The sequence below is a fragment of the Nanorana parkeri genome, unplaced genomic scaffold, assembly GCF_000935625.1.
Source record: "Nanorana parkeri isolate BGI_ZX_2015 unplaced genomic scaffold, ASM93562v1 scaffold238, whole genome shotgun sequence".
Taxonomy (NCBI): domain Eukaryota; kingdom Metazoa; phylum Chordata; class Amphibia; order Anura; family Dicroglossidae; genus Nanorana; species Nanorana parkeri.
In genome coordinates, this window is record NW_017306506.1 from 256,587 (window position 1) to 279,120 (window position 22,534).

The 22,534-nt window shown below is 43.6% G+C and overlaps 1 protein-coding gene across 2 annotated transcripts in view; it reads left to right on the forward strand.

The window, feature by feature from the left end:
• Nucleotides 1-22,534, forward strand: part of FAM124A (family with sequence similarity 124 member A) — a 64,892-nt gene that overhangs the window by 16,062 nt on the left and 26,296 nt on the right. The window contains exon 2 of one of the 2 annotated variants that reach the window (XM_018556453.1): nt 13,466-13,497. The exons of the other annotated variant lie outside the window; for it this stretch is intronic. Coding sequence (XP_018411955.1) covers nt 13,466-13,497 — 32 coding nt within the window. The remainder of the gene's footprint in view (nt 1-13,465; nt 13,498-22,534) is intronic. 2 annotated transcript variants of the gene reach the window in all.

Sequence of the window (22,534 nt, forward strand, 5' to 3'; positions counted from 1 at the left end):
CGAGGATGTACTCCCTCTTTTTTTTCTTTTTATATCAGGTGGGTTGTGCCCTCCTTGCTGCTGTTAATGCTGCTTTGATCAGATAAATGCTTCATTTCCAGTGTCTAGCTGCTACTGCTAATTTCCTTGCACTGTGCCTTCTCTGATGCTGCTGCTGTTTCCAGAAAAATATCCAAAACCAAAATTTTCCAATGAAATGTTTCCTTAGCATATTCCTCCCTTTATTTTTACCTTGGCACCTTTTTTTTTGGTGCATTCAGATGAGAAGACATTTGTAAAAACTAAATCATAAGCATTTTGACTTTAAATATAGAGAGAAAAAAAACAATGTTTAGCTTTTATAGAAGCTCATAGTGGGAACATTTCAACAGATTTCTATAGCAAAAAATAAGGAGAAGAAGTGGGGCTTTTTAGGTACCAAGTGACAAAGACCAAAAATTACCACATGATAAAACAGGAGTATTTTATTATACAAAGGTTAAAAGATGTTTAAAAACATAATTGATGTGTGCACATTACAAAACAGAAAAAGAAAAACAGATTGATCTCCAAATAACCATTCCAGAGTTATAATGTGAGGCTACATGGCCATGACAAACATAATTGATATAACATGTTCTCGTATACAGATGCCTCTTCTTATAGCCGTAATGGTGAATCTCTCTCAACGCGTTTCGCGTTCCAAACGCTTCCTCAGGAGATAGAGGAGATCGCTCCCAGAGAGTAATCCGTGCGCGCCTGGCCAGACCAGCCGAGCAAGGGCCTGAGCATGCCCAAGGACAGAGAGGATCTCCCAATAGATGGTGTGGAGAGGGTGATAAGCAGACAACCGTCAAAAGCTGAAGGTTATCAAAAGAGACCCCAAACTTGGGGAGCCACAAAGAGCACAGTTCGCAATCACCTCTGAGCCGCCAGTGTCCACGAGGTCGCAGCTCAACGGCCACTTTTTAGAAGCATCTGTATATGAGAGTGGCATCTGTATACGAGAGCATGTTATATAAATTATGTTTGTCATGGCCATCTAGCCTCACATTATAACTCTGGAATGGTTATTTGGAGATCAATCTGTTTTTCTGTTTTGTAATGTGCACGTATCAATATTTTTAATTTTTTTTTTAACCTTTGTATAATAAAATACTCCTGTTTTATCATGTGGTAACTTTTGGTCTTTGTCACTTGCTACCTAAAAAGCCCCACCTCTTCTTATTTTTTGACTTGATACATTAGGGGTGTGGTGCCTTTTATTCAGAACCTGGTCACGCTTATTTGACCTAGATTTTAATAGCACAAATTGTAAGTTTTAGGGCCTGTTCGCACCACGCACTGCGTTCACAGCATAAGCAAAACCTCCCCGCATTCTGGGGCGGGGTGGTGCCATTTGTTTTATTGGCACCACAGACATGCCTACACCAGAACACGTGGTAACGCATGCCCTTCATTACAGTGCGATCACAAAAAAAATTATGCATGCATTGGAAGGCAGGGCATTGCGGTACCATGTGTTCCAGGCGGTAGCCGCATCGGCGGTGCCTTTAAAATGAATGGCACCACCACGCCCCCTCCTGCCCCAGAACGCAGGGAGGCTTTGCTTATGCGATCCAGTATGCATTAATGGCACGGAACCATGCCATGAAAGCATTGGATGGTGTGAACAGGCCCTAAATCAGGGGAAGCATTGACAGAGCATAGAACTAACCCACTGCACACCTAAACAGTTAATCCCCTTATCTTCTTGTTGGGGTCTATGGCTACATGTGGATGGTGCCACAAACAAGAAGCTATGAAGAAATTACCAGCAGACCATGGCTTCATCTTCAAAAGAAACTCTTTTGTTGACATCCAATCTTGGTATCACAATATATTAGTTGGTAATGCATTGTGATACCAAGATTGGATGTAAACCAAGACTGGACATCAATAAAGGTGTTTCTTTTGAAGATGAAGCCATGGTGTGCTGGTAGCTTTTTCCTGGCTACTTGATCGTGGTGCCATCCACATGTTACCCCAGCACCCCACAAGAAGATAAGGGGATCAACCATTTAGGTGTGCGGCGGGCTACTTTTGTGATCGTTCAGTGTTTCCCCTGTTTTACTAGCTAGGAAGAAGCCATGGCTTCAGGCTAAAAAAAAACACCTTTTATTGAGGTCCAGTCTTGGTTGACGTCCAATCTTGGTATCACAATACATTACCAAGTAATATATTGCGATACCAAGATTGAATGTCGATTAAAAGCATTTCTTTTGAAGATGAAGCCATGGTGTAGTGGGAACGTTTTCTTAGCTACCTTGACAGAGCAGGGAAAGCTTTTGAATTTAGAATTATAGTATCACAAATGTACTTGATGTTAAAAATAAACATAAAACCCTTTGTGCCGAGATGTTTTTATCTAGTTAGTGTTGTCTCTGTATTTCTGACTTTGAAAATAGTAGGGATCCTTGATCTCTACAGCAGTTAAAGATGTAGTGACTAAGCTCTCCGCTGAGTTCCACAGATGGAGGTTATAGCTCAGTGTTCAAATAACATATTTATTTCTATGTGCTTAAGGAAAAGATTGAAATGAGGAGATTGGAAGGGATGTGTGTCACGTTCTATTGTTCGGTGAAATACTGGCTCTCTGAAATGAGAACATGGCATAAAGAAAGAGCACGATAAAGCCAGGCGACCGAGGCTTTGAAATGTCTTTTAGGGAAAGCCATTGTTTGGAGTGAAACTCGAAAACCGATGTGCCAACAGACATCTATTCAAAGTGAAGTACATTCACGAAAGTTACATTCCTCTGAGGTGAAGTACAGTGAATATCGAGCAATACAAAACCAGGATTACTGCTCTCGCAGTCAGCTTTGAATGCATTTAAGCTTGATGATACCATCTGATTGGGGAAACTGAGGAGCATGTATTAAACAAAGAAATGTATTATAACACGGCAATTTCCTTCTTAAAGCTAAAGGTATTAAAAATGCTTTAAACTAAACCTATCACAAACCTCAATATTTGAAACTCTGCATATGATGAAAAAAATCATCAGTAGAGGGTACCATTTGTGAAAACCACACATCTAAGCAATCATTCAATCCATAAATATATAGGCAGCTGAATTTATATACTAATCTGCACCATTACTGTAAAATCTAAATGTAATTGGAGCTTATCGCTGGCCAAGGTGTGCCTGGCGGCCATTAAAATAAAGTTCAGAACGGGTGGGTGGGTGCAGCCAACAATATAGATTCTTGGGGATACTTCTGCCCCTGTGTAAATAATGGATACACTTTAGGGCAGTCTTATCATAATGCTTAAGTGTGCCCACCGCTCCACAGCCCCTGAAGCAGAGGTCCGAGGCCCCCCTAGCGAACTTTGCTGGGCTGTGGGGCACCATGAACCTTATAGTTGTCTTTACTGAATGAAGAGCTTAGCAAACAATGTGCAGTTGTGTCGCGTATATTGTTTCAGTTTTAGAGGTTTTCCCATATTCCTTTCCCAGTGAGAGATGCATGTTGGGGGGTATTGAAATCAAGGTTAAGGAGGGAGAAATAAATAAGGAACAACACATTTGGAACGAGGGTCATTAAGAAAGATGTGGTTCAAGGGGATAAGAGTTAGTGGGGATCCTGTGTGTCTCAGGGTGTAAAGTACATAGTTCTGAATTTGGAGGTAACTGAATATCTCCAAAAGGGGAGTGTGGTACATAGACTGCAGTGAGGGGAAGCTAAGAACATCTCTTTTGGGTATAAAGTTACAGTATACATCCTACATAGGCCAGCTTTGATCCAACAAACAAACTTGAATATTTGAGATTGTCTTATGTTGTTAGGAAGCGTATATGGGATTTGTTATATATTTGTGTAAGTCAGGGGGGTGTCCATTGGACCACGTCTATCACTAGCTTTGTATTCTTGTATGCTTCAGTGCTAACTTATTTTGTTCATAGTAGGAGGGATGAGTAATTTAGGTGTAGAGGGTCTGATAGGTTGATGTAAGGAAGATACTAGAGGTCCAGCGAAATAAAAACGAAAAAGAAAAAAAAATGTCAGGCCGAAACCGAAAATGTTTTTTATTCAAATTTTTTCAAATATTTTATTTGTATTTATTTTTTATAAACTTTTTACATTTTTTTATATTTAATTTTTATTCATTTTTATTAAATATTTTTTTTACTTTACTTTTAGGGGCTGTGGGGAAATATTGGGGGTCTAAACAGACCCCTGATATTTCCCTTTTAAAATAGAAAAAGAAATTGAGAACACAGAGTCAATCTCTTATTCTGCAGCCCCTGTTATCAATGAACAGGAAGCCTCTATACTGAGTGTTCCTGTTTATTTATAACATGAGGACAGAGTATGTTTACTATAACCACAATCATGAATGAACAGGAGGTGATTCATAATTGAGCATATAGTAACCTCACCATGACCTCAATTATTTACAAACACTACAGATTACTGACTGCTTGTACTCGCTCTCCATCCTGACACGGTGTCACAGGAGGCTGAGCGAGCAGAGCTCAGCCTCCTGTGACAGCACTGGTTGTCTCCGCCCACACCGATATCCCAGTCTGTGACAGGAGGCTGATCGGCGCGGGGAGGAGAATCGACAACCGCTCACATCGCTCTCCTCCAGCAGCGCTCGGCCGCCTTTGACAGTTTCTCTCCTCCCCGCTGGGAGCCAGTGGGGATGAGAGAACGCATGCATGGCACTTTCGGGATTTTGCCAAAAGTGCCAGTTTCGGCTGCTATGTTTTGCCGGGCGATATATCGGTGCATCCCTGGGAGATGCAGGACCCATCAATATGGAAATTTTTCTTTAAAAGTCCTGGCTTGAATTTCCACCATCATAACATTTAAAGAACTCTGGGCAAAAATGTTCTTAACCCTTGCAGTGAGGCTACCCCCACATTCCAAGGGTTAGATTATCGTTTTGGTCTAGGGGCAAAAATAGGCAACGGTATACTCACCCGATCCTTTAGACCAGTGCTCCCCAACCTTTTTATCGCCGCGGACCGGTCAACATTTGATGATTTTACCGTGGCCCGCTGAGGGGCGGGGGGCGTTGATTGTTTATATTTTAGATTGTTTTGATTTAATAATTTTAATTTAATTGTATTTAAACATGCCTTCAAAATAAAATACAGTTACACCAAAAAATGAAAGCGTTGGAATTCTTCACCTATTCCACCACCGAAAAACTGGGCGAGATTACGTTAAAATGTGTGACCACGTCACTGGTCACACATTCTAACGTAGTCTCAAACTTTGATAGATCACATGCCTACCTGTAATCATTTAATCAGAGAAATAGATTATAATAGGGAACATTACAGTGTAATATTCCCCATTATAATCCACTTTTCTAATTACAAGAAAAAGCATGAAATAGCTGTACACAACTACTATCCCCCCCGCCACATATCTATGACCCCTTTACAACCCCCCATCCACATATCTATTAGGCCTCATTCACACACGAATCGGCCTGCACGTACAGCTCCGTGCTGCGTGCGGGGCCGTACCAAGTAGCTGCCGGGAAGGACAGGTGCTGCGTGTGATTAGAACGCAGCCCCCGTCCTTCTCTATGGGGCTACGTGGCCGTACGCCCCCCTACGCTCACCTCATTTGCAGGTCAGTAGGGGTGCGGGTTTTCTGGCCGGGACGCATACATGTTCCATTCCGGCGGCGTATGGATACGATCACCCGCACCCCTACGGACCTGCAAATGAGGTGAGCGTAGGGGGGCGTACGGCCGCGTAGCCCCATAGAGAAGGACGGGGGCTGCGTTCTAATCACACGCAGCACCTGTCCTTCCCGGCAGCTACTTGGTACGGCCCCGCACGCAGCACGGAGCTGTACGTGCAGGCCGATTCGTGTGTGAATGAGGCCTTATCCCTCTACAACCCCGCCCCCCTCCACATATTTATTACTACTCTAGAAACCCCACTATCCAGATATATCTCGCCCCTCTACAAACTCCTGCATCCAGATACCGACCGACATATCTGTACCCAGCTGCTGCTGACTCCTCTCCCCCCTCCCGCGCTCGGACTTACCCAGCCAGGGAGTCGTGTGCACTCACTGCAGGGGACGGGGCTTGTGACACACACGTCTCCTGTGACTCACCTTCCCTCCCGCCGCCTGTTACTATGGACGCGGCCGGGAGGGGAGGTGAGTCACTGGACCCGCCCCCTCACTGTGAAGCCCGTCAGCAGTGCGGGGCCCCCGCGGCCCGGTACCATTTGATCCACGGACCGGTACCGGTCCGCGGCCCGGGGGTTGGGGACCACTGCTTTAGACCACTCCTTCCAGCTCTCCCGCTCCACTCCAGCGGTCTAAGGTCCCATGAGTCAACACAACCTATACATCAGTGCAGCGGAGGAGGAGACAGGCTGGAGGGAGCACTCTAAGGCCCCGTTCACATGTAGCGAATTTCCGCCGCGATATCGCACATTTTTGCCGCACGATATCGCGAGAAGTCGCCGGCCAATGCTATTCAATGGAGCTGTCTTAACTCCATGTTGCGCGTCGCTCGTCGCGGTCGCAAGTCGCTTCTACCGGACCCTTTTTTCGGCGGATTTTGCGCGATTTTGCTTTTTTTCTATGGAGCCCGACGGAGAAGGTCGCGCTACCGTCGCTGGATCGTCGCTGGAACGTCGCCCCGAAAGTCGCGCTATCCCGGCCGCTGCAAAAGGTATGTCGCTACGTGTGAATGGGGTCTAACAGACAGCCAGCTTCGTGGTTCGGGCGAGTAGAACTGTTATTTTTGCTTCTAGACAAAAACTAGCATTTATCCCTTGTAATTTGCAAGTTACAATATATTTCAGCTCTGGTTCCTTGCTTGGGCTTGCAAAGTCTGGCCTCTCACCTTACTCCATCACCCCTTTTTTCATTTCATTCTTCATTTTCCTGTTTTCTTCTCCTTTTCTTTCTTCCTTGTTAAGGCATTTCTCTTATAGGGTGACCACACTCTCCCAATCTGCTCCTGTATCTCCAAATTCTGCTCATGTGTTGTCACCCTACCGCAGGCTTCCGATGAAGACCAGTGGTCATTTTAATATACATTATTCAAGTATGGTCCACTGTTGCTATTATTAGGAAACTCACCCTGAGAAATGCCATGCAGACTACCCTAAAGTGAATGCATGTAGGACAGGGCGTGGCTGCATGAGGCCAGCAACACTGAGGATGAAAAAAAAGTTAAAAACTAGTGCAATATTTTATTCCAAAAATTACAATTGTTTGTGACACACAGAAGGGAAATGATCAAAACTGGATCACACAAAATCTGGAGCAGCTGCCCATTGCAACCAATCAGCTTCTCTGTTTCATTTACAAACCTTAACTAAACAAGCTGAAGAGAGAAGCTGATTGGTTGCCATGGGCAACTGCTCCAGATTCTGTCTGCTCCAGTTTTGATAAATTCTCCTCTCAATGTTTAACAAACTAAATTTACAACCACTTTAATAATTCTGTGATCAACTTTGTTTAAATTTTTGCTCAAGCTTCATGGTTCTAAACAGCTCCAACTCTCTCAGCTCAGCATCCCTGAACTTGTTGAGTACAAGGTCACATGGAACAGATCAGTGTCCAGCTAATAAACTTTGAGATGGGAGGGGAGCAAAGAGGAGTCGGGTAACTGACTTTGCTGTGCCTGTGTTGTTGTGGAGACACACACAACTTACTAGCACAAACAGGGGTGACTCCGTAGGACCCTGCAAGGGAAAGGAGCCACTCTAAAACAGGAAATCAGTGCCAGTGCTCAGGGGACCAGCAGATTGTGCAGGAAACTTTTAAAAATCAAGAAGCGGCATCCATTGTGAGTGATTTCATCAGCATATGAAACAGCTTAAAAACATTTAGCTATAATATCACTTTAAGTGGAGCCACCAATAAGAAAGCTCTTTATACTCTTTCATGATGTCACTTTGTGTATTCTTGATACTCAGATCTGTTTGTGGAATACTACGATACAGGAGCTGTACCACTCCATCTTGTTTCACTGTTTCTGCGGTGTTGTAAGTAGTATACAGATGTTAGTCATGTACTGTATACACTGAGTGGCCAGATTATTATGACCACCCCATCAGTACTTCGTTGGGCCACGAGATGACTTCGATGGGCCACCTCGTGACTCCACGAGATGTTGAAAGGTGATGCGAGGAATCTGACACTGCACTGTTGCCCTCCTGTTGTCTTGTACCAGTCTTGCCACTCTCCGTTCTGCCCTAACATTGACTAGTCGCTGACGGCCACAATTCGCACGTTCAGACCCAGATTTTCGGCTGACAGTCCAGTCTTTAATCACTTTAACAACAGCTGCTCTTGAACATTTCACGAATTCTGCTGTTTTGCTGATACTCGCTCCATGGCTCCGAGCGCCAACAATCATCTCACGTTCAAAGGCTGTTAAATCGCGTTGTTTACCCGTATCTTCAGAAAAAAATCACTTCTACTGTCAAACAACCTGCTTCCCTATTTATAATGGTCTGGCCCTCTAGCAACTTCAGCGCAAAATTATAGCTAATTATAGCCGATTTGCCTACAAACGTCAGATGTGCATAATAATCTGGCCACTCAGTGTATATCCTTTGTGTAGTGTCTATTGCTTCTGTAAATTTAATAGATTATATTGAAACAGAAGAAACATATTTCTCTTCAAAATGAATGAATGATGTAACTTAATAAAATAAGGGGTAGACGCACAAAATTCCTGATATTGCAATTCATATAGAAAAGTGTCTAAAAGGAGAACGGCTCCATCCATAGCAATCAGGTTCTCCATTTTTTCGAATTATATTTCATCAGACAGTCTAATTGGTTGTTGTTGGCAACACAGGCAGTTCTTTCAGACATGTTTTTTATACATGCCTTGGTTTTTAATGTCATTTATTTTCTAAGTAAAACATTGTCAATTATTTAAGTATGTATTCTGCATGGCTTAAAGTGCATTTCCACTTTTGCAGTCAAGTTTCAGAAGACCCCTCTATATGTTTGTTATGTGTTCCCATTCACACAGCATACCGAAAAATATATATTTTTTTACCTTTTTAGATGTTTTGTTGCAATTCCAGGTTTTCTCAGCACCTTCACAATCATCTGTCCTTATAGAAAGACACACAGGATCCCTACACATGATCTGTCCTTATAGAAAGACACACATGATCCCCTCTCACTCCATTACACATGTAGCTGAAATTAGCTCCGTTGGTAACCCTATCCCCTTGACAGAAATCGATCATTAGACCGAACATTTGCCAACAAAACTTGTATGAAATTTATTTGCCGAACAGTGCTTGCATTTTTCATCTGCCATCACCATTCAGGTTTTCGGACAGCGGCTGGTGCCACTGTCAGAATGCAAAGCTCTCAGTGGGACCTTCACTCATCCATGCTGTTCAATGTAGATGGAGGAATTTGTTATATTTTTTTTTACTCGGCTTGCAGGTTGAACAAAAAAAATAAAACAGGACTGAAATTCGAGGATTGTGTTTATCTCATTAACATACAATGTAGAAGCCAGGATTGTAATTCTTTAACCTCTCACAACATTACAAAGAAGAAGAAACAAGTAGAAATCTTAACCTTTTAGGAAACCCTGACTCAAGTAAAAGCAATTTAAAATTACATTTTATTAGTATAAATTTAAAAGCATTTTTTAATCTTATACTATGTGGATGGAAACAAGTAGCAAATATAAAATAGGTGTTATCCCAATTTGGCCGTGAAGCATGTCAACAGCACACCGAAAAAATCCTTTCAGGATCACCAAATGTTCATTTTATTGAATAAACCGTCAAAGTGAAGACAAGCGCTTTCGGGGCCACGCAGGGTCCCTTCATCAGGCTCAAACATCAACAAAGTGTCTTAACAAACAATGTGGCTTTAAATGGGCATGCAGATGTGAGACAACCCCCAGATCCGCCCCTTCATGTGACATCACAGACTTACATAACCTGCTAATAATGTGTGCAATCTGTCAAATAACCATTTGAAAACTACCAATAGTAAGAAATATGGGCAACATCATACACAAAATAGTCATAGTGCTGAATTAAACAGTAAATACACACATCGGATATAATGTCATGTGACCGGGGTGTCAGTTACATAACCAGCTCACTTTTTTAGAACAGCTGCTCGATCGTCATGGTAACCATGATGCTATCTGCAAGCTCAGTCCAGCCTGTAGGCTGATCCCATGCTGCAGGCGCATGTGTCATGCGGACGATGGGAGTGTCAGGCTGGCAGCTCCTGTGCCGACAAACGGCGAAGGAGGAGCCGCGGCGTAGGTTAGTAGCCACTCTTGGCGTGGTCCATCCGTACAGCCAAGTGGAACGCACCGCCATGATGTGGGTCAGGGTAGCGTCTGTAACCCAGGTAACCTGGACGCCATTTGCTGACACAACTCCTAAGCAACTGACAGCTGGTGAGCGCAGTGACACCACGGAGCAAAGGACACATTAAAGGAGAATTATGAGGCGAGTGATTTTCACTCAGCCTCATAATCTGAGCTGACCTGTGACAATGAAACTGTCACAGGTCGGCTCAGTAGATCGGGAAGTGAACGAACACATACCGTCGCTCGCTCACTTCTGGATCTATCCCTGCAGAGAGCCGTGACTGTCACTCACGGCTCCCTGCATGGATTCCCCCTCCCCTGTCCGATTCTCCAGCGCTGACTGGCGGAACAGACGGGGGAGGGGGCGGGCACTGCTGCCTCTGCCTCTAGATAGGCAGAGCCAGCTGTCACTCACGCAGCTGGGTGGATCCAGACAGTATTGTCGGGATTCGTTCCGGCTCCGGCGTCTCAGTATACCGCAAGGTATACTGAGCTTTGGGTCACGGGAGAACGCTAGTTTGTGTTCTCCCGTGACCTTTAGGAGAACTATGGGGAAAAGCCCTGACCCAATTGTTCTCCTTTAAAGAGGGGCCGGCATTGATAGATACAGCATGTACTACAGTATTTAGAGGCAATTATGACACAACAAAGTACAACTGAACCAAACTAATGAAAAGAAGCATATGGATGGCAGTTAAAAAATTGATGATGACCAAAGCAGTAGCAAATAATCACATTAGTGTGGACATAACTATCAATGATCAGGAAGATGATTCGTAGATAGGAAGAAAACTGTCACAAATGCCTCCGTTCGAAATCGGGGGCATATAAAGGTCTAACAAATACAAAGGGTCTAATACGTGACCCAATGACCACCCAATGTTCTGTACCACCAGAAACATTAAAAAAACTCATAGTGCATATAAAAGTGACCTGTATGATGATAATAATAATAATGGGAAGAAAAGTGTCTCCTCTAAAACGTATAAAGGGCAATATTGCTATGGCCCTATTGCGCGTGTGTGTGTGTATTTATGTATATATCTATATATATCTATATATATCTATATATAGATATATATAGATATATATATACACACACACACACACACACACACACACACAGAAGTCACTAGCCCAGACAAGGTCAACTCATAGCAAACATATGAGATGTGTCACTCATCAGTGGAACAGGAGAGATGGGAGAACAGTACCAGGGGTGCTTAATAAAACAAACAAAACACACAAAAAGGGGAAACTAGTATATGTAAAATCCCAGGGCTGTCGCATAATACCTTATCGACCCACTGGGAAATTTAGAGAGAGACGTCTCTCAGGAGAAATAGTAAACGGAATACCGATGGAGTAACTATGATGGATGTGGTCACATCATGTTAGAATCTGGACGTTATCTACTGTCAAGGAAGCAGGATAAACCTAGGTTGGTGTTGAGGCCTCTGGGATGGACAATGTCAAAGGTTATATATCCAATAATTCTCGCGTCGCAAGAGTTGTTGGGTTCCGTCACCACCTCGGGGATGCCTAGCCAGGTGTTAAATGACCATCCCTCTGAGCTCATGGATTTGGTGTGTTTTTTGGACAAAATGTAATGCCACTGGTTTACTGGCGTCAATGTCCTCACCTTTAAGTGCTCTGGTCAGGGCCACGCAGATATCGCTTCTATGTTTTTGGAATCTGCGCTTGAATGGGCCGGTAGTCATACCTACATAGACCATAGCACAGGGACACTTAAGTATATAAACACAAAAGTCAATGTCGCAGGTCAAAAAACTCAGCACCACTGCAAGGGTTCATTTTTATTCTGCCCAGTGTTCTTCTCTAAATGCGGTAAAATGTGCCTTTAAAAATACTGCCAAACCGCAACGAAAAACATAAAAACACATCGGAAATGCTCACCTTACCTCAAAAAGTGAAGATTTGCTATGTTATAGGGAATATAAGGGAATTTTATTTCTGCCTTAGCATTACCCTGAAAAATATACCTTTTATCCTAAATTCCTTCTGAAATGTAGCAGAGCTCTCCTGTGCTTACAGCCTCTTAGCTGAGTATCTGCAGTATGAGATCTATGGCACTGTGTCTGTGACTGCCAGTCGCCTGAGATTTGGAGTAAGATTTGGAGATGCCACTACTGTGCTGCTTGCTGTTTTCCAAGATGTCCGCATCTACACCGAGGTAAACTTGTGGCCATGACACACGGCATGCAGAGCAAAGTGAAGCTGTGAGGCGCAGACATTCGCATGCAGTGTGCGAGAGCTTGAGTAGCTGAGCGTGGCCAGATGAAAGACATCATCCTTAGCTAATCGGCTCACGCGTTACAACTCAATGGACTTCACAACCTGATGTTTGGGTTTTTACGTGTGAGCTGATTGGCTGAAGATTACCATACACTGTTAGAATCTCACTGGAATTGGCTGAAATTTTGCAGCATGTGGCCCTACCAGTTCAATAAAATGGATTGAGTAACTGACTTGTGGGAAGCCGGCAGCGCAACACACTGTAGGAGCTGGACTGAAAAGTTTTAACCGAGCAGTGACTGCAGCTAATCAGCTGGGTGCTATTAGCCAAAAATCTACAAACTTTGGATATACACGGTTACCTGCAGGCTGAACGGAAAAAATATATCAAACAGGAGATTCGTCCATGCACCTCCATCTGCAATAACCGGGGTGGATGGACGAATCTCCTGTTGGGCTATCGTATTCAGAATACCCAAACAGTGTCGACATCCACTGTATGCCCAATTAATTTTCTGATCGAAGGATACCAGATGGATGGACACCGACAGGGCCACCCACTATTTTAATTTTATCCGATTCATCAGGAAGTAGACAAATTGCGCACAGTGTATGGCCAACTTTAGACTCCACCAGCATTCAGTATCTCCAGTATTGTTGATAAGAAAGTATCAATAGACTACTCTTTCTTCTGATAATATTAGATAAGATCACAGAATAATTCCCTCTGTACTTCCATTGTGTGCAGAAAACTTTTCACATACAAAATGAATATTTTAACACTTGAAGATAAATATAATTCTGACGTGTGAGTGTGATTTTAGCATTCTCTGAATAATTCAGTGAAAGCCATACATTCTGATAGATTTCATTGCTTGCCTTGCAGGTCAGACTACAGCCGCATGTCCTCTACGAGCAGTAAGTATATTGTGTGCAGATTGGTAAAACAGGAGAAAATATGAACACTTTGTATTACAATTGTATTATTCTTCACTTGTTCTATTCATTTATATCAACGTGTGTCAGCATTTACGTAGCAGCAGTGCTGTCTGAAGGCTGCACATGAGAACATCTAAAGCCGAAAACCTTTTTTTTTAGTTTTGGATAGAGTGGTGAGGGGTTAGGACTCCTGTCAGATTTATTGTTGCCAGTGTCCCCGTCATGGAGATACTCTATCTTCAGCCTAGTGACCACCAACACCAGGACTGAAACTGGGGAAAATCCAAAGTTTTGAATTGCCACTAGAACAGTAATAGATGAAAAATCTTCCAATGAGCACGCTTATTACAGTGACAACTGTGTAAGAGGGCTATTCCATCACATTGGAGGGGTTTCTTAATAGTAAAAAACTGACAGGGCTTTTAGCTATTCCCTACTCTATTCAAAATGGAAAATGTTTTGGTCTTGGATATACTTTACAGTGCAACTGAAGTCAAAACCTTTTATTTAGTTTTGGATAGAGTGGAGAGGGATTAGAATACCTAATACAAAGCATGTCCCATCGCACTCCTGACCGGAAAGAAACCCTGAGGTCAGGTGGGTGCTGTAGTGACGGCAGATGCCTCTGCAAGTTACATGAAATCGATAGAAAGTCACTCGCACTCCAGCTTGATACTAAGTCAATCTCTTTATTGACTATAGTAGTGTCACATTTTAGAGCGATGTTTCGGAACGGTGTGCCTGAAGAACGGCCTGAAATGTGCCTGAAATACTTTTTTTGTGTGCCTGAAGAAGGGACCACATGGTTCCGAAACGTCGCTCTAAAATATGACACTACTATAGTCAATAAAGAGATTGACTTAGTATCAAGTTGGGGTAGGAGTGACTTTCTATCGATTTTCATGGATTAGAATACCTGACACCTGTCGTGGTTTAATTTTATTCCTCGTTAGGGAGAATCACCTTCTGAATTTATCCTGGTAACTGTTATTTTTATTCAATTTATTTATTATTGATATTTATATTAGGCCAACAATTTACACAGCGATTTACATACTGCACATTCACATCAGTCCCTGCCTTCGACGAGCTTCAGTGAAAGTTTTGAGTGGTCACAGGAACATTTGTGAAGTCTTCCAATCTGGAAGCTTATCCTGGTGACTCTGCTGACCACCGGGGATTTCTTCGCTTTGGAGGGATTTCCTCTCACTTCCTAACAGTAAGCCACTCGCAGTCCAATGCAATGCCAAGACAATCTTGTTTATTGACTAGAAATAGTGTAGCATTTTACAGCAAATTTTCGGAACCAGCACGGTTCCTTCTTCAGGCAAACGGACAGGAAGTGAAGGGAAATCTCTCCAACGGGACACATGTGGTAAATAAAAGCTCACAGGGGTTATAGCCCTCCCTTACTCTACCCAAAATCAAAAAAAGTTTTGGCTTCAGTTCAACTTTATGGTCTGGTGAACACATGATATTGACCAAACTTGATCCCTGATATATTCAAACCCTTATGCTATCCATGGTCAGGGCATTTGGTTGTTCTCATGCAAACAATAAAAAGCTTAATTTTCTTTGACCAAGCACACGAATGTGACCCCTCCACCCCAGTTGTCTGTGAATTGTGTCCATGGCTAGCTCTCTACTCATAGAAAAAAAAACAGTGGGTCTTCCTCTATACACCCCGTGGACCTCTGTTATAGATCTAACAGTTGAAAACACGCCTTGTGTTTTAACAGGGTTGCCGGTAAGCAGATGGCTCTTTTGACCTAGCACAGGACATTACCCAGAATTCCCTATTGCAGATGAACCATTATAATCCCCGTTTTGTATAAGTAGTAAAGCAGGCCTTGTGTTTTCACTTGCTAATTCCTAAATACGGTCTGCGAGTTAATGAGCGAAGATAAGCAAATCTCCTTATGGAGAAATTGTCATTAAAATAATAAATGCCACTTAAATAGAGTCTGGCTTGTATTCCAAGTTAGAAATCCTGACTTAATGCTCAGTGCTTTAAGCAGCAAGTTGATCTCAGACGGATGGGCAGTAGCAGTGGGGGAAGGGATAAACTGTCACGTGTATGGACTGTGCATACTCTAGTGATGTGGCTATTGCTGAATCCAGGAGTAATGTTTTTCTTATTTATCTTGTATAACGCTGTTAGAACAATATTGTAGGGTGGCCAATCTGAAAATTATGATCTGTTCTTTTTTTTGGTTCCTCTTCCTGTAACTACTTCATCTTTTAAAAAATGATTTCTTTCATGCTGCCCGTTACAGCGCAGCTGCAGTATAAGTTATATGTCTATGGTTGCTTCTATGTAAAAATTGGATGATTGGATGAGTCCAGACTTGGTTTAGCTAATAAACTAAACTCCGGCATTAAATCTTAATAATCCATTCAAGTACCTTAACTATTAACAAAAATGTATCTTGTGTATCACTCGGCTGTAGATCCTCCAAATCATCTCTTAATTCATAATGACACTGTCCTTCCTTCTGGAGGGTGGCTACTTTTGTTCCCCATGGTCCCTGTGTGTGTTGTAAAGTAATCACCGCTCCAAGCTCGCTCCTGTGACGGACTACAATAAACTAAACATGAGATTGTAGTCCATCACAGGAGTGAGCTTGGAGCGGTGACTACTTTACAACACACACAGGGACCATGGGGAACAAAAGTAGCCCCCCTCCAGAAGGAAGGACAGTGTCATTATGAATTAAGAGATGATTTGGAGGATCTACAGCCGAGTGATACACAAATAAGATACATTTTTGTTTATAGCTAGGGTTCTTGAATGCATTTTTAAGATTTAATTCCTGAGTTTAGTGTCACTTTAAACCTGAACTTCAGGCAAACTGCCACTCATTTGAATTACATATACATGAATTGTTTTACCTGCTAAATAATTTGTAACTGTGTGTTCAGCTAGCTGAGTCATGCAGGCACCGAAGCCAGGCAGCTGCTGTAGGTTGTGACCTCACTTTTCTTTGCTGCAGTTAAGAAACAGAGCCAGGTCACCAACCTGTCTGTAACTGAACAATAAAGGAGCGGCAGCACACTGATCAGGCCATCACCTTGCTCCCCTATTCTGTAAGCACATATGTAATGTTAGACTGACAGCTTTGTGCGCAGCAATAAAGCTCTGACCGGAAGCTAAAACAGACTTTTACTTTTAAAATTCACCAGCAAATGTATAACCATTTTGGGCCAAGTGAGATCTAACAAAATCTACTGGAAAAGAATTACCATTATGATACTTGTCCCAGGAACAAAGCAAGGAAAACCTGTCCAGCAAGGATACAGCTAGAAATTTAGCCTTAACTTCCAATTACAGTGACACAACAGGAAGTGAGGAAAATCTCCTGAACTAGGACATCACCGCTCCAAGCTCGCTCCTGTGACGGACTACAATCCTCAGTAAAAAATCTGACCCTTCCCCACTCTGTCCAAAAGAAATTAAAATAAAACTTTGGGCTTGAATTTCACTTTAAGGGCCCGTTCACACCAGGCACAGTGCGTTCCGGCCCGATTGTGGCTGGAACACACTGCATCGGATTGCGGCCGGCTCACTTTGTTGTGGGGCAGGAGGGGGCGTGGTGGTCCATTGAATTGAATGGCACCGTAGCCACACCCTCCAGCCGCAATGCAATCGGCCGCACGGGAACACAAGTCACATCAATGCCTCCGGTCCGTTCAGAAAAAAATTGTGCTTGCAACATTTTTTCTGGCCGGGCTAGACCAGACCACAGGCTTGGTATGAACGGGCCTTTTAAGCAGAACTATCTTTTTTTTAATGTAAACACTCAAAAAATTGCTAGGTAAAAATAGTGCAGGTGTGTACAATTTGCAAAACTGTGTCTTCTGGTTTTTCCAGACAGTTCTCCAGCTGCTGTGCGGGCATAGCAGCAGGGCCTGGATTTTCTAAGACCTCTTGGTTTCAGCTCTCCAGGCTGCTCAGCCCTCAGATATAGGATTTCTGGAATGTAACAAAATTACCCAGCCCCTCTCCCTAGCCCCCTCAATACAGTAAGCTGTAATGCCCACCCCTGCAGGTCCTAATTTACCTCCCCCAATCGCTGATGCATTCCATAGACTTTGGGACGGTTAACAAAGTTTACAGTTTTGAGGGGGCTTGGGGCATTTTGTTACACTGGTGAAAGTGTCCTGTAATGCTTCATGGATTGTAGAGTTTATCTGGTCCTGGCTGTCTAGTGGGATTTGTTCAAGGCCAGGGGCAGGCAACAATGGCACTCCAGCTTTTGTGGCACTACAGTCCAGTTGGGGATCAATTGAGTCCAATTGAAGTCCAGTGAGGCAGTGCAAGACTGACAACCACAGGCATGACTCTCAAAGGCAGAGGCATTTTGGGATTTTTATTTCCCCCTTAACTGGAGTGCCAAGGTTGCCTACTCCTGTTGTAGCCTATAGGAAGATATATACACCTATAAACCATTACCTTAAATGTCCTCAGCAGTGGAACAATGAGCTCAGTGAGTCAACCCTGACACGTATAGAAGAGATAGTCGCCAGAACACCGGTGGCAACTTTAACACTGTTTTTGCCTGATGAAGGAACCACATGCGGTTCCTAAATGTTCCTGTGATACCATCTTTATCTAATGTCAGTTAAGATGGAGCGATAAAGTGGACCCCGGTGTGCTGGTGACTCTCTCTTTTTATATTTGGTCTACATGGCACCATCCGCAAGTCACTACAGCACCCACTAGAGGATTTAGTATTGGGATACCGGTCTGGAGCGCAGTGGGATATCTTACATTATTACCCTGACTCCTAGACCCATTCTGATCAGCTAAATGGTGAGCATCCTGGCAAGCTGGCCATGGGACATTTCTATGCCATTGCAGGTAGGGTTTTCACAGAGTCTCTTTGTGTCTTCAAACGTTTATATTAATATATTATGGAACAGTTAAGACCTCAGTCGGCACCTCAGGCAACACAATTATCAGACTGAACAATGAACTTCTCATGAAATATAGATGAGCATCAATGTTTTGAATGCTATATCTCTGTTCCTGGAGGTGATTGAAATAATAGGTATGGCACAATATGGAGCATGCTGTTCTCTGCCTGTTACCTCCATTTCTTTAATACAAGGACTACATGATCACCAGACTCTGTTTTCCTTGTACTTGTCAAAGGCAAGCGAGATGTGAAAGATGTATTTCTTTTTCTACTACTCAGTGCAGTTGGAGTAAATCATATTTTTAATGGCAAGGCGCTTACCAGGTATAGTACTGTCATGTTAAGCACAGAAATATGAGGCAGAAATATGCAGTTGTTTATATGGCTTACAAGTACAACAGATTTCCGAGTTGCAATGATGGAGATGTATTTTCTCATAAAAAAAGTTTTTTATGCTTTATAGTGTGAATGGTTTGTTGGCTCTGCTGTATATTTGTGACTAAAATCCACGTCATTCAATCCACTTTGAATGGGTGTTCTCTAGGTGTTCTCATTCAGATGTGACCGCTGTGCCCATTCAAGTTAATGACAGAGTGACAACAGCCGCATTCGTGGAATGATTATCTGCAGTTTGGCAATCTGTCTGCAATCAGGGACATTCATCTGATCCCCAGCTGCAGCCTAAAGCCACATGTGAATGGGGCCTGAGGGCCGATTCACACCACACACATTGACGGCAACGGCGGCAAGCGCAGCCCCAACGCAGAACAGCCTTGTTTTCAATCATCTTAGTTCACGACATGGTGTTGCAGTGGTGTGTGTTCTGCAAAAAAGTACATCATGCTGTACTTTTAACAGTGCAGTATGGTCTGCATTGCACCGTGCTATGGCTGTAAAACTGAATGAAATGTAATTTGTGACATTTTGATAAAGTATGTGTTTAGAGTTTAAAGTAAGTTTTTTGTTGTTGGTCCATATACTTGTGTACCAGTGGCGTAACAATCGCCATAGCGACCCAGGCGGCCGCTATGGGGCCCAGGCACAGGGGGGCCTGGCCAGGGCCGCAGTGTTCTGCAAAAAAGTACATCATGCTGTACTTTTAACAGTGCAGTATGGTCTGCATTGCACCGTGCTATGGCTGTAAAACTGAATGAAATGTAATTTGTGACATTTTGATAAAGTATGTGTTTAGAGTTTAAAGTAAGTTTTTTGTTGTTGGTCCATATACTTGTGTACCAGTGGCGTAACAATCGCCATAGCGACCCAGGCGGCCGCTATGGGGCCCAGGCACAGGGGGGCCTGGCCAGGGCCGCTATGGCATGTGGGGGTGCTGGCTGTCACAGACACAGCCCAGGAGCGGCCACGGCGCATTTCCCTTCATTGCCGCTGCGGAGCTGTGTCAGTGACAGCCATCCGCTGCGGCAGATGAGGGTGGTGTTCGGAATGGAGGAGGCGGGGCCCGCCTCCTCTTACATCACTGGCCAGCAACCTAAGAGCAGGTGGGGCCAGTGATGTAAGAGAAGACGGGGCCCGTCGCTAGCAGAGGAGGACGGAACAGGAGTCGGGGCCCGGCGACCACAGAGGCGCTGACAGGTAAGAGATCTCAGACCCTGCAGAGCCCACTACAGAGAGGCTATGGTGGGCTCTGCAGGGTCACTCTCCGGTGGGGCTCTGCAAGTGGCATACCTAGCAATCACGGGGCCCCATGCAAAATTTTGCTATGGGGCCCTGTGATTTCTAGTTACGCCCCTGTTGTGTACGTCACAATAACATAACTGTTTGACTTGCACAGGTTAGTGTTTGGCAGATCTGCTTTAAAGGTGTGATGCTAAGCACAGTAGATAGCTGAATTTCTGTTACAGTATGGTGCAATGTTCCTCCGTATATTTAGTTTACATGCGGCATTGTACTGTGAAGATAAGAGAATAGCATACAACATGTACAACAATCGTTTCACTTAGCTGTGGAACCTGGAGAAACAATCAAATATCCGTGAGAGGAAAGTGAGACTACAGGGTGTGCAGTAACGTCAGTTCTGCTCCTGTTTTCTTCAGAGCTTGTTCACACTGTAATTCCTGCGTTCAGTGTGTGCTTCCATGTTTGCGTTTAGACACATTTATAATGGAATTTTATGCAATTTTTCTTACCTTCACTACAAAAATCCTTGTGTTCAAACTTAAAGTAGTATGTTAAAATTCCCTTTGAGGTCACTTCTTTCTCAGACTCCATTGTTTGGCATTTGGAATCAGTGTGGAGAATCTTCTGTCTGCTTCTACGGGCATAGCCATGGTGCTAACCACTGCACCAGCTCAGGTCACTTGCGTGCACGTGTGTTCTGCGGTTTTTACACACATTTATGCGCATTTCGCTGCAAAAAAGGCATGCGACTGTATTTTTTTTTTCAAGCACTGGAGCTGAATGCATTGGTGTGAATTAGGGTCATTAGAAACGATTGATTTTAGGGCCCTTTCACACTGTATTGGCCACCTGTGTTTTTTCTGCACGTCGCTCATAGAAAATAAAAGTTTTCTACGTGCCTTGTTCACATCATAATGTGGGTATGATGGGCGGCATACTGGATACCACTGCAGGTCATTGCTCCGTGGGGACCTGAATGGAGTGTACACATTGTATACTGCTGATAAAGGTTAAAACAATGTAGAAAGTGACAGCTTGGTCACTGCCTGAGCTGCCACCATGCAAAGTAAGGGCCTGTCCACACTAGCCTGTTCGCTAAAATGCTTCATTGTAGTAGGGTGGGGTGGGGCATTGTGCAAGAACATGCACAGTAAGGGCCCTTAACCAAGACTGGCTAATAACAACCAGGGCTAGCTAAAGACTAGGTTTGAATTGTTTTTTGCCAGGTTTTAATTATCATTCTTTTATCTGAAAAACCATACTCAGAATTTGATTGGTCGATATGGTCTCTAGTTTTCATGAATGAACTCTGTAAAAGCTGATTGGATTGAGTTCCATTCTTCTTCAATCAGTTTTCATGAATTAACAACGGTGAATGGTAAGAAATCATTGTGGTGTTCTTCCTGTGTTCTTCATCACAATGGATTCTTCCTATTGTGTGGCCTGTAGCTATGTAAGAGTTACTGACCAGTGTAGTAATGTTCTATCTGTGTGTGGTTTATGTCTGGCCTGCCATGAATGGGGATAATGAAGGCACATGTAGCCTGAAGCTGGCAGACTGCGTTCAGTGCTGACGGCTATGTTTTTCTACAGTGGGAATTATCTTAGTACTTCCTCATCAAATCGTTTGTCAGGATTAAAGAGTGATGCAGTTTTCTACAAAAGCCGAGCTGGCAAAGACAAAAGGGCTTAATTCCAGGAAGCTACAAGCTGATCTGTAAGTGTCTATACTGCTCACTGACTGAAGCTAAATACACAGAGGCAATGAAAATTCCTCTTATTCAGAGGTATTACAGGATTAAGCTGCCAACAGCCATTAGGTGCCAATCAGATGTGCGGGCCCAATCCGACCACAGAAGGATCGTTATATTAAATGATGGGTGCATGAACATGTATGCTTGTTGCATCCAAACATGCATGCTCAGAGTCCTCCCTTTCATATCAGTGTCCCACCATCCCATAACATGGCAGAGAGCAAGAGGCAGAGCAGACCTGGAAAGAGGTGAACTTCCATTCTTTTTTGACTAAGGGCTTGTTCACACCGAAAGCGTGTGCGTACCAGAGCGGTAGCTGCTGGAACGCACCGCAATCGCTGATAAACTTCCCCCCAGAATTTTGGATCTGGAACGCACACGCTTTCGGTGTGAACAAGGCCTGAATCCCACCCTCCCTGGATTAGCGTCATTCGTTACATGAAGCTGGTGGCCAGCCTAAGGCGCACTCCTGAGGAGGCCAGAAGGCACCCTGGTTAAGAAAAGCTGCTCTAAGGTCCCTATCTCACATGCATACACACTAGGGCTGATTTAAACAGGAGCCAATTAACCTGCCAGGGAGGAAACCGGAATACTCAGAGGAAACCCACACAAGCACAGGGAGAACATGCAAACTCCATGCTGATAGTGTCCTGATTGGGATTCTATCCTAGGAACTCCCAGTGCTGCATGTACTGTGTTAACATC